At 38.1% G+C, this 16,480-nt stretch overlaps 1 protein-coding gene, 1 long non-coding RNA gene and 2 other non-coding genes across 4 annotated transcripts in view; 1 reads left to right on the plus strand and 3 right to left on the minus strand.

The window, feature by feature from the left end:
* The window catches only part of LOC140748461 (uncharacterized), a 53,507-nt gene extending 46,793 nt beyond the window's left edge, over nt 1-6,714 (minus strand). The window contains exon 1 of the long non-coding RNA XR_012102953.1: nt 6,630-6,714. This is a non-coding gene — a long non-coding RNA (uncharacterized LOC140748461). The remainder of the gene's footprint in view (nt 1-6,629) is intronic.
* The window catches only part of qsm (Zona pelucida superfamily protein qsm), a 52,858-nt gene extending 45,293 nt beyond the window's left edge, over nt 1-7,565 (minus strand). Inside the window, exons 1-2 of the mRNA XM_073081259.1 lie at nt 7,415-7,565; nt 1,386-1,484 (exon numbers count right to left, since the gene is read on the minus strand). Coding sequence (XP_072937360.1) covers nt 1,386-1,443 — 58 coding nt within the window. The 5' untranslated portion in view covers nt 1,444-1,484; nt 7,415-7,565. The remainder of the gene's footprint in view (nt 1-1,385; nt 1,485-7,414) is intronic.
* TRNAV-UAC (transfer RNA valine (anticodon UAC)) lies at nt 612-684 on the minus strand. Its single transcript has one exon. It is a non-coding gene; the product is annotated as a tRNA-Val (tRNA).
* On the plus strand, nt 2,393-2,465 carry TRNAV-UAC (transfer RNA valine (anticodon UAC)). The gene has a single exon. It is a non-coding gene; the product is annotated as a tRNA-Val (tRNA).
* Nucleotides 7,566-16,480: the final 8,915 nt, after the last annotated feature.

The raw sequence follows: 16,480 nt of genomic DNA on the forward strand, positions 1-16,480 counted from the left end.
ACCCACTGATTTATCGAACCGTATTATAAATTAATTATTACTTTGCTTTGACGACGAAGGAAGACGTGAGGAAACCTGCATACCCGATGGAGATTTAAAAAAAAAGTTCTCAAAGGTATGTGAAGTCTACCAATACGCACTTGGCCAGCGCGATGGACTATGGCCTAATCCTTCTCATTCTGAAAGGAGACCCGTGCACTGAGGCAATAGGGGTTGACGACCACGCGTGCCCGGTATCCAAACTTTAAGAAGCAGAGATTTTACAACTGTCGTTTATTAGCTCTGTCTTCATTGTATCAATAATGAAGTATAGTCTCAACCGTTATTTTGGCAACCCCAGACTTATATGGATTGGCATAAAAACGTGAATGCGGACGGCAATGACCCGGTAACCGTTATGTGATTCATTGGGAAAAAATAATCGAAACACTCCCACTCAAAATATCTTGAAAATATCGAAGACAAATTCTTATTTATATTGAAGGTAGAGAAAAAGTTAAAACAAAAAAATCCGCATATTTAACATAAAAAATACTATTTATGTAAGCTTTAATAATTCAAGTATTTCCAAAAAATTGTTATGTTAAAAAATACACTGCTACAAGCGGATATGATTCCGGCCAGGATCGAACTGGCGACCTTCTGCGTGTAAAGCAGATGTGATAACCACTACACCACGGAACCCGTTACGATGGGCTTTGAAAATATGAATACGTTTCTTCGTAAAACTGTTTCGGAGGAGTACGGTAACTAACATTGTAACACGAGAATTTTATACATTAGATGATGAAGATTTAGATTTTGAAGATGGTAGACCCTTTGTAGATCGACTCCGGCAGCACCACCGTCACACCTATTTCTACCTTATAACAGCAGTGTTAGACGCTGCTGTGTTCCGTTTTGAAGGGTGTGGGTAAGGGAGACATACTTTTCCGAAGCGTTCCAGCTTAGTCCTCAGGGGTAGCGGCGCATCTGTGGCTGACCTCAGGTAGGAATATCTAATACTATCTGGGGTTGATTACAGATGTCCATGGGCAACAGTAGCTACTTACCATCAGGTGGACTGCATGCTCGTCTGCTACTCCTATGTTATAAAAAAAAATATGCTTCATAGCAAAGTATAGTACGACCTTACACCAGCTATAGTACAACCTTATTTGCAAATAACAACTGATTTCATTGTAATCTAATCCTATCTGGGGTTGATTACAGATGTCCTTGGGCGGCAGTAGCCACTTACCATCAGGTGGACTGCATGCTCGTCTGCTACTTCTTTATTTTTTACTTATCCGCTATTATGTATAATCCTATTTTTAATATTTGTTTAGTTATTTTTCCTTTAACATTTATTCTTTATTAAATGCAAAATATAGAAACAAATTTACCTTTCGCCAACGCCATCTGTAGGAAACTGAAACACAACACTAACTGGAACAGCGCCATCTTGTGTTCGTTTTTCACACTTCACTTAGACTCTGCGTTACCTGTAAAAAAATAAATTAAAAATTAATATAAACGTAACAAACACACTATTATCTATCTTATATATAAAATTCTCGTGTCACAATGTTAGTTACAGTACTCCTCCGAAACGACTTTACCGATTTTCACGAAATTTTATATGCATATTCAGTAGGTCTGAGAATCGGCTACTATCTATTTTTCATACTCCTAAGTGATAAGGGTTGTTCAACTTTAACATTTTTTTTTTATTTATATGGCAACACGTTTGCCGGGTCATGAAACTTTTCGCAATCAGAAAGCTACACTTGCTTATTAAGGAGTGCTATAGGCTATATTTTATTATGATTGAACAAAAAGTTCAGGGAAAAATATGGCATATGTATATCAAGTCAACGGAAGTTGGGAAAGAAATGATGCTTTACCAACGTGCGCTGACTAAACGGTTCGGTATAGACGAACATAATGTTCATTAAAAATGTTGTTCTCTATTAGTTCTCACAACATTATTGCATCATCATCATCATCATAATCATCAACCCATTACTGTCCCACTGCTGGGCACGGGTCTCCTATCAGAATTAGAAGGATTATGCCATGGTCCACCGCGCTGGCCAAGTGCGTATTGGTAGATTTCACACACCTTTGAGTTTTTTTTTTAATATAAGTCTCTCAGGTATGCATGTTTCCTCACGATGTTTTGCTTCACTGTTTAGCAAGTGATAATACGCACATAACTTTGAAATATCAGAGGTGCGTGCCTGGGATTTGAACCTCGGACCCCTGGATCAAGAGGCCGAGTTTCTTAATCACTAGGCTATCACTGCCTTAATTGCATCACAAAAAAATATAATTAACGTTCAACGAAGTGGGCACGGGTCGGCTAGTACAAAATAAAGTTGTATTGATATTTTCAAAGCATTTGGCAACGGGTTCCGTGGTGTAGTGGTTATCACATCTGCTTTACACGCAGAAGGTCGCCAGTTCGATCCTGGCCGGAATCATGTGTGGAGATTGTACGGGCTTTTTTGTTTAAATAATATTTTTTGGAAAAGGTTGCATTATTAACATGAATGGTATTTTTATTTATAAATCATTTTTAATATAAATTTGCGTTTTTTTGTTTTAACTTCTTTCAAATGTAAATGTAATTCTTTTATCAAAAATGTAAATGAGTCTTTGTTACTATAAAGAAGTTATTAAATTATTATAAATATTTTATTGATTTCATTTATATTTGTAGTATAAACACGGCGTCCCGATCGAGAAGTCCAAGGTTCAAATCCCAGGTAGGGATCTCTGTTTTTTAAAGTTATGTGCGTATCAGATATTAATTATTTATCACTTGCTTAAACTGTGAAGGAAAACATCGTGAGGAAATCTGCGTGCCCGAGAAATCTTAAAAAAGAAGTTTTCAAACTTGGCTCAGCGCGGTGGACTATGGCCTTTTATTTTATTTTTTTGTTATCGAGGGGGAAACCTTCAGAAGGTACCCGACATCGTGGGAGCGACGCCGGGTTATGTGGGATTTTTACCGCACCAAAACCCCCCCGATGGCCGTCCTCTGCGCTGCGTTGAGGGCTCCGGGATCTCCAAAGGAACGCAACCGGTATCCTCTTAGCGCGTTGCCCCGTCGGGATCTGCTCAGGTGAGTTTGACGCTCACCACATCATCTGGTGCGTACAACGGTATGTGACCGCAAGGCAGGGGATACCGAAGCCCTATTCTTGTCCCGTAACTACAGGTACAGCGGTGGACTATGGCCTAATCCTTTTTATTCTGAGAGGAGACCCGTGCCCAGCAGTGGGACAATAAATTGATGATGATAAATGAGATACAATTGCCATATACGGCAAAGATGTACAGAAGTACATCAGAACAACTATAGGTTTCACAGTTAATTAATTTAATAATTATGCTTCGCTCGGAATCGAATCGGTTACGCTCCGTAAAGCACCACCCGACCGTAGACTACAGTTCACTACTAATGTACCGTTCAGTATGTTTTATGTTGTTTTTTTATAATATAGGAGTAGCAGACGAGCATGCAGTCCACCTAATGGTAAGCTACTGCTGCCCATGAACATCTGTTATCAACCCCAGATAGGATTAGATATTCCTACCTGAGGTCGGCCACACATGCGCCGCTACCCCTGAGGACTAAGCTGGAACGCCTCGGAAAAGTCTGTCTCCCTTAAGACACGGTTTAAAACGGAACACAGCAGCGCCTAACAGTACTTTTATTAGGTAGAAATAGGTGTGACAGTGGTGCCGCCGGAGTTGAACCACAAAGGGTTCTACCACCTTCAAAATGTGTAAGGTCACTATCCCACTGCTGGGCAAAAGTTGATGGAACCCTTTGTAGTTCGACACCGAAAGGACCACCACACCTATTTCTACTTAATAACAGCAGTTGGCTTATTATAGTCCGCTTAAAACTGCTAGTCCGCTCTGAATATAGAAATGAATCGCGTCGCCATAGCAATTTGTATGACTATGCTCGCAACAACTTCAGAGCGGACTAGCAGTTTGGCGTGGACTATACATGTACTTCATACATTCAAATTTTTAGTATCTACTAAGTACAGTCATTACAAAAGTAATTTAGGGCATCTTGATCACGATAAACACGTTTTCGCGATCAAATAAATGGGTGGTAATAATCGTAATGCAGTGATAGCTTAGTGGTTAAGAAACACAGCCTCTCGATCGAGGGGTCCGAGGTTCAAATCCCAGGCACGCACCTCTGATTTTTCAAAGTTATGTGGGTATTAGATATTAATTATCACTTGCTAAACGGTGAAGGAAAACATCGTGAGGAAACCTGCATACCTGAGATTTATAAAAAAATAAAAAAAATCTCAAAGGTATGTGAATTCTACCAATACGCACTTGGCCAGCGCGGTGGACTATGGCGTAATACTTCTCATTATGAGAGGAGACCCGTGCCCAGCTGTGGAACAGTAATGGGTTGTTGATGATGATGATGATGAATATTCATCAACCAATTTGCCCTAATGTGGCCCTGTTGTTGCACATTAGTAGTTTCAGACGAAGGTCGTCGGAGGTCCGGGGCGGAAAGTCGAATGGAGGCCCCCAGTGCAAAAAGTTGATTTGATTTTACAAAATTACAAATGTGTCAGATTTATTCGCCTGTGATTCGGTGACCTTTTTTCGCTGAGTAATACACATTTCATAGATTCTTTCTGACGATCTTATTTTAGCAACTGTGTTTGGAGGCCCCCAGGAGCGGGGGTCCGGGGCGGACCCCCCTCCCCCTTTAAGCCGTTAGAGCATATTTGGCCAAGTGTTATCAAGGACTTCAAACAACTTTAACTAATATTTGATGTCCATTATTAATAAGAAATGGAACAATAAATTTGGCTACCAAATTCAATATTTGACAATTTATGACTATTATAAATGTCAAATTTCGATCTCTTGTAGGCAAAACTCAGATAGATTGCTAGATGGATTTCTTTTCTATAATATAGAAGTAGCAGACGAGCATGCAGTCCAGGATGGTAAGTGTCTACTGCCGCCAATTGGATATCTGTACAGCCCCAGATAGGATTAGATATTCTGAGATCGGCCATAGATGCACCGTAATCCCTGTGGACTAAGCTGGAACGCCTCGGAAAAGTATGTCTCCGTTACCACACCCTTAAAACCAAAACAAAGCAGCGCTTAACGCTGCTGTTATTAGGCAGAAATAGATGTGGCGGTGTGCCTCAAAAGTCGAACCTTAAAGGGTTCTACCATCATATAATTTTATTTAATCACTGCAATATACTCGTAGAGGTACTATGAAATCATAGGGCTCAAAAGGGCAATACGAAGGATAAGCCCTTTATGAATTGATTTTAATACAGGATTAATTTTGTATCAATTTCTATAAGAGAATTTTCACACTTAACTCTAAGCTAGTTTGTTGAGAGCCTTATTTTATGACGATGCTAATGAAATATGAATAATCTTTGAAATTGGATATAAGTTCACTATAAAGTGGAATTATGTGTGATAGGACTTATAAGAATTGAACCCATTACTGTCCCATTGGCATCGGTCTCCTTACAGAGGGAAGGGTTGTATAGGGACTTAAATAGGGTTGCGATTTTGCCCTTTGGGTACGGAACCCTAAAATATACAAGCAATGTTTTGTTCACCTGTACTTATAAAAGTCATGTCGCTCGGTTTCATCAACATTGAAAACAATGTACATTGCATACTCCACCACTAATATTACTAGTAATACTAGTAACACTATTATTACTAGTAATACTAGTAACACCAATACTACTAGTAATACTAGTGACACTATTATTACTAGTAATACTAGTAGAACTTTACCCTTTTTTTGTTGACGAGGGGGAAACCTTCAAAAGGTACCCGACGCCGTGGGAGCGACGACGGGTTATGTGGGACTTTTACCGCACTAACCCCCCAACCCGGTGACTGTCCTCAGCGCTGCGTAGAGGACTCCGGGATCTCCAAAGGAACGCAACCGGAGTCCTCTTGGCACATGGCCCCGTCTGGTATTGATTGTCGATTTATATAAACTATAGCCTAAAATCTTCTCTAATGAATTACCTATCAAATATAAAATTATTTTTAGAATCTGACCATAGATTAGTACAGATATCGCATCGCCTAGTAATTGAAGGAAGCCAAAAATGGCAGACACATATGTAAAATGGCTGACTGTTTTCCCATTAAGTCTCACGACAGTCATGGTGTTATTTACGCGGAACAATGCCGACATGTGCAGTTTAGTGGTGCAAAAACAACAAGAAATCGACGAAAAGGTGCGGAGAAATATCGTTTCATTCGTAAATGCTCTGAAAATATTTTTTTTTAATATTTTTCAAACATGAAAATAGATGACAGTGACAATTTCAATTGTCAAAACTGATTACCTTTTCTTGTTAGGAGTGAGTAATCTTTACTAATCTATGAATCTGACTAATACTTTCAGAGATTAAAAAATTCAAACAAACTCTATAACTTAAATATTGACATTTAAGAATTGCTCTGTAAAGAACCTATTTTGAATAAAAAAAATGATTTGATTTGATACCAACAGTATTTCTAGTGAATTACTATAAAAAACTGGCTGCATAAAAGTATAGCCAATGTCACTCCCACAATTTAGACGAATACAACGACACCTCATATGTTAATCCGTCAAGCCGTTTGTGCTGCAGCGTGACAAAGAATGAAATATACATGTACATACGCTCGAACAACATTACCTTCAGCAGTTGGCTGTAAAAACGTAAGTCAAACTAAGCTGCAAAGCCTCATGTGCCCAGTAGAATAAAGACTCTTATTAGTTGAACTTTTTGTAATACAAAACTCTTTAAAAATAGTTTTTGAATCTTCATTTATTTATGTAGTCGTGATTATTGGTGACTTAAAAGTCATAACTTAGATTAAATCACTTTGTAATCGCCTTTTTTACACAAATTCTTCGAAATATTATAATTATTAAGTACATAAATTTTCCATTTTGCTTAGTCTTATTAATTAACTTAATTAAAATAATAAAAAGTAAACAGTTTTTTAATTTCGAACGTACGCTGTCAATATTAGTACTTAAAAAGCTACTTTAAATGAATTATTAATTTACATAACTGCTGTTTTTTGTTTTACTTATTCTTGCTAAAATAACATATGAAAAAAAAACATATACACGGTCGAAATGAAAACCTCCTCCTTTTTTAAGTCGAGTAAAAAGTGAACACAATGTCAAATCGCTCAATTTTCTCAGACTTTAGACTTAAAGCATAGATTATAGTGCAACCACAGACAAATTCGACAAAAAAGTTCACATTTACATAAGTCCCTGCGTCTGACAGATCACTTGGTCAACACTTAGGACGCGTAATCAATTACTTAACCTCCAAGAAAAATGACCACAAAAATCGTCAAATAACTTAAAAAAAGGACTTACCGTTTCCAAAAAGTCACTTATTCACCCATAAACGTATAAACGGTAACTTTGACAGCTGATAAAACAAAATGGCGTCGTTTTAACAGCTGTTCGACAGCGAGGCGAGTGCAACGCGCGCGGGCCGCGGTGTGACTGCTTGAAGGCTCCACGATTCGTTTGGTTAGGGCTGTGTCATATGCGCGTGCGCAGGTTAACTTTGTCCAACTTAATTTTTAACAACAACAAACAACAACAACTTAACTTTGTGATTGTAGTAGATTTTTTTGGTTATAAAATCGATGTTTTGTTTTGTTTTGGGAGGTTCTGGAAAATCTTGATAAACATTTTTTCGTTGACTAATTTTTAAAGAATACGATACTACAATTTATAAAACTTTAGGTTCGCGCCGCAGCAGACAGAAAAGTATTTTCCTATATTTTAAACACATTTTTAACGTATTTAAGTATAACTACTGGAACACAGCCGTGTTGGCATGGACGTCTGAAATTAACCCCAGATAAGATTAGACTTCTACTTGAGGTATTGCACGGATGCGTCCCTACAAGGACTAAGCTGGAATGCCTCGAAAAAGTATATCTCCCTTACACACTCTTCAAACCAGAACACAGCAGCGCTTAAAACTGCTGTCATGCCAAAATAGGTGTGGCGGTGGTGCCGCCGGAGTCGAACCACAGGTTCTACCACCTTCAGTGTGCTGCTGTGTTTGAGGGGTGTGGTAAAGGTGACATATTTTTCCAAGACGTTTAAGCTTAGTCGACAGAGGTAGCGGCTTTGATTGGGGTTGATTACAGATGTCCATGGGCGGCAGTAGCCACTTACCATCAGGTGGACTGCATGCTTGTCTGCTACTCCTAGGTTATAGAAAACAAATAAAAAATACAGTCTCATTTTGCCAAAAGAATTAAGTAAGTTCAAAAATGTATTTTTTTCTGAAGAAAGTTTGAAACGGCTTGTTACTTATTCAAATTTAAAACTTGTGAACGCACTCTTACAATCTCAAGTAATATCGTTGAGGCTTCAAGGCTTTATAAACCTAATGTGTTATTAAACCACTCTACATTAAACCTTATTCCTTAAACATAAAGTTCTTTTCACGTTACCTGGTGTTCAAAGCTTGCTTACACACTTAGCTACACGGTACAAAAGATCGTATGTTAGAACTGCGTTTACTCAAAATTATACTTTTGTGTCAAAAAAATAGAGTTTATTTAAATTAAATATGTTTAAGATTGTCCATTTGCAGTTTGCATGCCCAGACTCCGAATTTTAAGTCAGTTTTTTTCTCTGTTTTGGAATCAACAGTTCTAATTTTAAAAATGACCGTCTCCATAAATTGTAACTGAGGTATGAGGTATAGGGTTGCTATATAAAAATATTACCCTTTTTGAAGGGAATAATCATAGATACATATATACATATATGCATATATATATATATATATACATATATATATATATATATATATATATATATATATATATATATGTATATATGTATACCTATCATCGCCTTGTAATTGAGGAAGCCATTAAATGGCTGAAACAACTGACAATTCTGTCAGCCATTTAATGACTCTCATGGTTTAATTTTCGCGGAACAATGCCGACATGCGCAGGTAAGTGGTGCAAAAACACGAAATCGAAGAAAAAGTGCGGTGAAATACTGTTTCATTCGTAAAAGATCTAGAAACTATATTTTTTTAATTTATTTCAAACACGAAAATAGATGACTGACATTTTCAATTGTCAAAACTGGTTACATTTTCTTATTAGGAGTGAGTAATCTTTACTAATCTATCTATCTATCTATGGGAATAATAATGATATTACTAGATTTCATCAAGTGACCGAAATCAATAGACATTATAGAAAATTTTAGGGCTTTTTATCAAATTGCAGGGGGTAATGTTTTTCGAAAATATGTATGCCATTGTATGTCTTATACTTTGGCTCCTATAGTCCAATTGACCGTGGGAGCGGCACAGGGTTATGTGGCACTCTTACCGCACTAAACCCCCACCCCGGCCTTCCTTGGCGCTGCGTAGAGGACTCCGGGATCTCCAAAGGAACGTCACCGGAGTCTTCTTAGCGCGTTGCCCGTCGGGCTCCACCCAGGTGAGCTTGACGCTCGCCACATCGTCTGGTACGTACGACCGTAGCCCTATCTTGTCCTGGAACAGAGATAAGCATCCTGTCCACCTGATGATAAGTCACTGCTGTACGGACATCAGTAACCAAGTCCATAAAGAACAGGTCGATCACAGCGTTATCTCCTAAGGACTAAAAATAGTCACCTCATGTAAGTCAGTCCACGCAAGAAGCTTACTAGAAATTTGTGTGACGGTGGTACTTCCACTGTCATAATAACTTATTCTACCAATAAAATAAGTAATTGAATAAAAAAAAATTTTTTTTCTTAATTTTATACTTGCTTAACCAGGAATCGATCCTAAACCGTTGCAGATTCATTATGCATTGAAGCTAACCTGTTTTCTTGCCCAAACTGCTTTCGAGGGTCATCGCCCCAAGAACAGGTTTTTAGGATGAACCGAACACATAATTTTTTGTATATATATAATTAGGAGTAACGGAATTCGTATATTGATGTAAGTAATATATAATTGGACAATTGTGTGTCGAGCTTGCATATACGGGTTCTGTATCACCAGAATTCGAAGATAGAATGTTTGTGGTTCAACTCCGGCATATCCACGCCTATTTCTGCCTAATAACAGCAGTGTAGCGCTGCTGTGTTCTGGTTTGAGGCGTGGTAAGGGAGACATAATTTTCCGAGCCGTTCTAGCTTAGTCCTCGGGGGTAGCGGCGCATCTGTGGCGGACCTCACGCTCTTACATTTATCTATACTAATATTATAAAGAGGAAAACTTTATTTGTTTGATTGTAATGAATAGGCTCAAAAACTACTGGACCGATTTTAAAAATTCTTTCACCATTCGAAAACTACATTATCCACGAGTAACATAGGCTATATTTTATATGAAATATATTTGATAAATAGATTTTGAGGCGGTACAAAGTTTGCCGGGTCAGCTAGTTTATAATATAAAAAAATGTAAGAACATAATTATATTCGCCTACTAGCAGTCACTCATATTGAGTTTAAGCGCCTGAACTAAAACAATATTAGGCCAACCGCTAAACTAAAAGTTTAAAGTATTAACTCAGGCGTAACCAATATGTGCCTCTTCGTCTTCGGCGTTTATAGTCCGCTATAAAACTGCTAGTCCTCTCTGAATATAGAAATGAATCGCATCGCCATAGCAAATTATATGACTAAACCTGCTCGCAGAGTGGACGAGCAGTTTGGCGCGAACTTTACCTACTAGTTATTTTAAATATTATATAAATAAAAATTAGTAAATGGAACAGTGGTTATAGTCTAGAGGTTGAAACTCGGCCTCTCATTAAGGGGTCCTAGGTTCAAATACTAGAATTTTTTTTAAGATGTCCGTATTAGAAATTAATTATCATTTACACATAACTTTGAAAAATCAAAGGTGCGTGCTGGGATTTGAACCTCAGCCATCTCCATTAAGAGGCAATTTTTTAACCACTAGGCTATCACTGCTTTTTTCAGAAAGGCTATTAAACTGTTAATATTGGTGGTATCAATGACCGGACATGGGTATTTCAATAACTTGGACTAATATTTGCCTAACTTATAACACTTTTTAGCAATCTGCGAAATGTTCTATTTTTACCACTTACCATCAGGTGAACTGTATGCTCATCTAGTATACGTATATTATGAATATGATATACTGTTATTATTAGGCTTTTGTTACTAGACTGAAATAGGTGTGGCGTTAGTGCCGCGGAGACGAACCACAACGGGTCATATCACCTTTCATATCTAGATCTCAAACATATCCGTAACATCCATATATGTATCAAGGGTATAGCACATTACAATACATGTAGCTACGTCTCGAGAGCGCTGCATCGACCGCTTCGCAGATGCGCCGTGCGACCCTAGGGATGGTACTAGATTATATCGATATCGATATATTACCAAATAATTTGTATAAAACAGTTGAATTTCAATAAGCGATCGGAATATTTATTTGCGTTATTAATATTATATCTATATATTTTTACCCATGAAGGCTCCTTAAAGAGAGAGTTCCAAATTAATGCTGCGATAGAGACGCAAGCTTGGCGTGGCTGGTCTACTAATGCTACTCTAGTAATTGGGTTATGGCAAACGGCTCTACGAAAATTCCACTATATACACTCATTATATGAGTAAAATACATAGGTCTCCCCTAACATGAAGTGTTACCAGTTTTGAGAATTGAAATTGTTGTGTAAATAAAGTATTGCCACGTCTCCGTTCTAGAATGTCGCTAAAATATTTCAAATACTCATTTATTTATTACGTAAATTACGGAGTACGTATTACTTATTTATACAAAAATTCCTCTACTCTCTTACTCTAATAATGTTTTTTATATGTCAAGAATTCAAACAATTGATTATAAAATCATTCTTTCGTGGCTTCATTCAATTTCATGGCGATGAAGTATCTTTCTATTTAGCTTATTAAAGATATATATGAGGGCCTCATATGTAAGTCAGACAACCATATCTCCCACCGTACTCCGTAGCAATAGCAACATAAGGACACACTAACGCAGCTATGTACAGTACCCTTACCATGAGTTTCTATGTTTCAACAAATATAACTGTTTTGGTATTTGTTTACGTATTGGCCCATACAATTTCCAAGTTCTGATATAATCCGCTAGGGGCGCTGATTGGAAATTGTATGGGCAAATACGTAAACAAATACCAAAACAATCATATTTGTCAAAACGTCAAAACCCATGGTAAGGGCACAGTGGGCGAGAGCGGGCAGCGGGGGGTGCCGGGGGTCCCACGCTGTCTTCCCTTGAATATCTACAATTTGCTATTGCGACGCTACTCGTTTTATATATACTGAGCTGTTTCTATATACTAGCAATTTGGCGCGGACTTTACCAATCTGCTCTACCCATATTGGTTCTACCAACTTTTATGGAAACAGCAAACAACATGCAGTTTAAGGTTAATAAGGCTAATTTTAGGTGGACATACCTACCTTGTAAAGGCCCTTCCCTTTCTTACCACGTGTTTCAAACCAAAACGAAATTACAGCTTATCTTTATATATATATTTCTTATGTGCGTGTGTATATCACTGAACTCCTCCTAAACGACTGGACTGATTTTGATGAAATTTGTTGTGGGTGTTCAAGGGGACTTGAGAATGGTTTAGATTCACAATTTAGTCAGTGTTGTTGTCAATTTGTTGTCCAAGAGCCCACGAGGGTTTGGGATTTGGTAAGACCAATTTTCGACAGATGGCACCACTGTCATTCCAATGCAGGTACAAATTTTCCGTTTTATGTATGTCATATTATTTCTTTAAAATGCGGGCGAAGCCGCGGGCACCCCTAGTATAACTTAAAAATATAAATAGTTATGCCAATTAATCCTCAGTCACATTACAAAGTTACTTTCAAAAACAAGAAAATATCGACTTAAATTCATCGATATAGATACATCCCATCCCTAAACATCCTGAGCTTCAATTGCGTCACTATCGTACTTGACCCCGTACTACGCAATACAACCCTCCAACCCAAAACCACCCCTATATCACCCCACTAACGTTTATATTCCTACATCGAAAATAACCAAACATAAATTTTCCTTTATTACAATGAAATAAGGTGCAATTTGCTGTAAATTGTGCAAACTAAAACTACCCCCTAGTGACATTTAAGGCAGTAATTTAGTTCAAAGGGGATGCTATTATAGTTTCTAATTTTGTACATACATTCGCTGTTTCGAAATAGGATTTGTAGATAGTATGGTAGAGTTAGGTTAAGTTTGTGGTTGTGACGTCATCGTTACGTAATATAAATAATGTATTTAACCAATTTTATGTTTTTATATATGTATGTATGGAGACATACTTTTCCGAGGCATTCCAGCTTAGTCAGGGGTAGCGGCGCATCTGTGGCCGTGTGGTCAGGTAGGAATATGTAATCTTATCTGGAGTTGATGACAGATGTCCATGGGCGGCAGTAGCCACTTACCATCAGGTGGACTGCATGCTCGTCTGCTACTCCTGTCCCTAACCACAGATAGAATCGGAGGCTTGAGGTTCACAGATGCGTTGCTACCCCTGGGGACTAAGTTGGGACGTCGGTTACAGTTCCGGAGATAGAGCTGTGACAGACGGTCAGACGGACAGACAGCGAAGTCTTAATAATAGGTTTCCGTTTTTACCCCAAAAACTATTGTAATGAAAGCATACCCTTACAGAGTATCTACTACAAAAACAATAGTTAAACCTAGATTTAAATATAATTCCTTTGTTAGATAACCTAGGTCTTAAACTAGGTTACCTACGCTGCTCGCTTCGTTCTATATTCGCGGCTAGAATATTAATTAGCTTCTATATCCAGGTTAGTATAACTATACAAATATTATGTGTGTTTGTGATCTATATATATGTAACTCATAGGTGACTGACTGACATAGTGATCTATCAACGCACAGCCCAAACCACTGGACGGATCGTACTGAAATTTGGCATGCAGGTAGATGTTATGACGTAGGCATCCGCTAAGAAAGGATTTTGATCAATTCTACCCCGAAGGGATAAAATAGGGGATGAAAACATTACTTCGTAACGCGAGCGAAGCCGCGGGCAAAAGCTTGTTGTAACATAATAGTGTTTATAATATTGAAGAAAATGAGCATGCAGGCCTGTACCCTTACCATGGGTTTTTACGTTTTGACAAATATGACTGTTTTGGTATTTTTTTACGTATTTGCCCATACAATTTCCAATCAGCGCCCCTAGCGGATTGCATCAGAACTTGGAAATTGTATGAGCCAATACGTAAACAAATACCAAAACAGTCATATTTGCTGAAACGTAAAAACTCATGGTAAGGGTACTGATAAGTGGTTACTGGTGCCACCCATGGGCATCTGTCTGACTGTACCTTCAAGTTTCCTTATTGAAACATCACTTGATTTTGATTTTTTTTTAATATTATAGGAGTAGCAGACGAGCATACAGTCCACCTGATAAGTAGCCACTACCTCCCATGGACATCTGTAATCAACCCCGGATAGGATTAGATATTCCTACCTGAGTTTGGCCACAGATGCACCGCTACTCCTGAGGTCTATGCTGGAACGCCTCGGAAAAGTCTGTCTCCCTTACCACAGCCTTTAAACAAGAACACAGCAGCGTTTAACTTTGCTGTTCTGAGGCAGAAATAGCTGTGGCGGCGGTGCCGCCGGAGTCGAACTACAGAGGGTTCTACCACCTTCAACTCATTAAGTCCACGTGAACGAAGCCGCGAGTAGCAGCTAGTTTTGTATATATTAATATCCTTCTTAAGGCATTTCCTGTGAGATAATAGTTATGCCGCAATCGGGAACAAGCGGGATGCAGGAAGTATTTCCAGGAAACCTAGGCTGATTATTACCAAACATTATGCTCGTTATTAATAATCAATATCCATTGTTTGTCTTTTAAAGATTGAAAGACAATTTTAAATCTTTATGCAAGATGCATTTTCAAATTTCGATTTTTGGTAAATTGAATGATAATACTGCCTAGTAGAGATTGACTTTTTATAATATAGGAATAGCAGACGAGCATGCAGTCCACCTGATGGTAAGTCGCTACTACCATGAACATTTGTAATCAACCCCAGATAAGATGAGATTCCTACCTGAGGCCGATCACAAATGCGCCTTAGAGGACTAAGGTGAAACGCCTCGGAGAAGTATGTTACCCTTACCACACTCTCAACCAGAACACAGCAGCGCTTAACACGGCTGTTATTAGGCAGAGGTGTGGCGGTGGTGCCGCCGGAGTCGATCTATCTTCGGTTATTTATTAATAATAGAAAGAGGCCGCCTAAACTGTCAAGTATATTGTGCAATATTGCGAATTGTGCAATTATTGTTCGATTATGGTTAACAACAAAAATTGCGCAATGATTAATCGAAAGTTTGAGCGAGTTTAATTTTTATTGCACCATATTTTTCCATTGCTAATATAGGGTCAATATTGTGCAATACTTTTACTATTCTTAATCAATACTATTCTCAGACTGAACATGAAAACAATGCAGTTCGTAGTATTATGCAATATAATTGGTTTTTAATCTTATTGTACAATAAAAAGTATTGTACAATGTTATTGTAGGTCTAAGGCCCGGCTAAGAGAACAATGTTAATTTATTTATGTTGTAATACAATCACTCAGTCCATATGTGATACCACAGACCTGTACTTGTTTGTGTGTGATACTTAAACAAAGATCTCATTTAGCACTTTACCGCAGTACTAATGGGAGCTAATTGATCTTGGGGAATCACCTATTTCCACCATTTGTCATCGTTGGAATATAGGAAAACACATATTTACAAACTTTGTCATAACTTGCTATGTTCGCTATGAATACAGGGTGAATTTTTCAAATAGGCCTTCAGGGCCAAATCCGAATTATTTAAAAAGTAATGATGCAGTTTTAGTTGTTATCAAAATCGGCCTCGTAACTTTCAGCATTTTTCGCTAATTATAGTTTCGGATTTCGCCCTAAAGACCCATATGAAAAATTTACCCTGTACAGTCCGGCACGCTCATAGAATGCATTCCTGAAGTCTGTCAGTGAGCGTCATATGAACAACTCGGAATGGGGATCATGATCACCAACATTACTGTTCCACAGCCAGCTGGGCACGGGTCTCCTCTCAGAATGAGAAGGATTAGGCCATAGCCCGCGCGCTGGCCAAGTACGTATTGGTAGACTTCACATACCTTTGAAAACTTTTTTTAAGATTTCTTAGATATACAGGTTTCCTCACGTTGTTTTCCTTGAACTTTATGCAAGTAATAGCTAATTTCTAATACGCACATAACTTTGAAAAATCAGAGATGCCTCGGATTTGAACCTCGATCAAGAGGCCAAGTTTCTTAAATACTATCACTGGTATTTTACAAGAAATACAGTTTAACCAAATTTTTATTCG

Source organism: Epargyreus clarus, unplaced genomic scaffold, assembly GCF_041222505.1.
Source record: "Epargyreus clarus isolate Ecla_fem2 unplaced genomic scaffold, WU_Ecla_fem_2.2 ptg000016l, whole genome shotgun sequence".
In the NCBI taxonomy this organism is placed as follows: domain Eukaryota; kingdom Metazoa; phylum Arthropoda; class Insecta; order Lepidoptera; family Hesperiidae; genus Epargyreus; species Epargyreus clarus.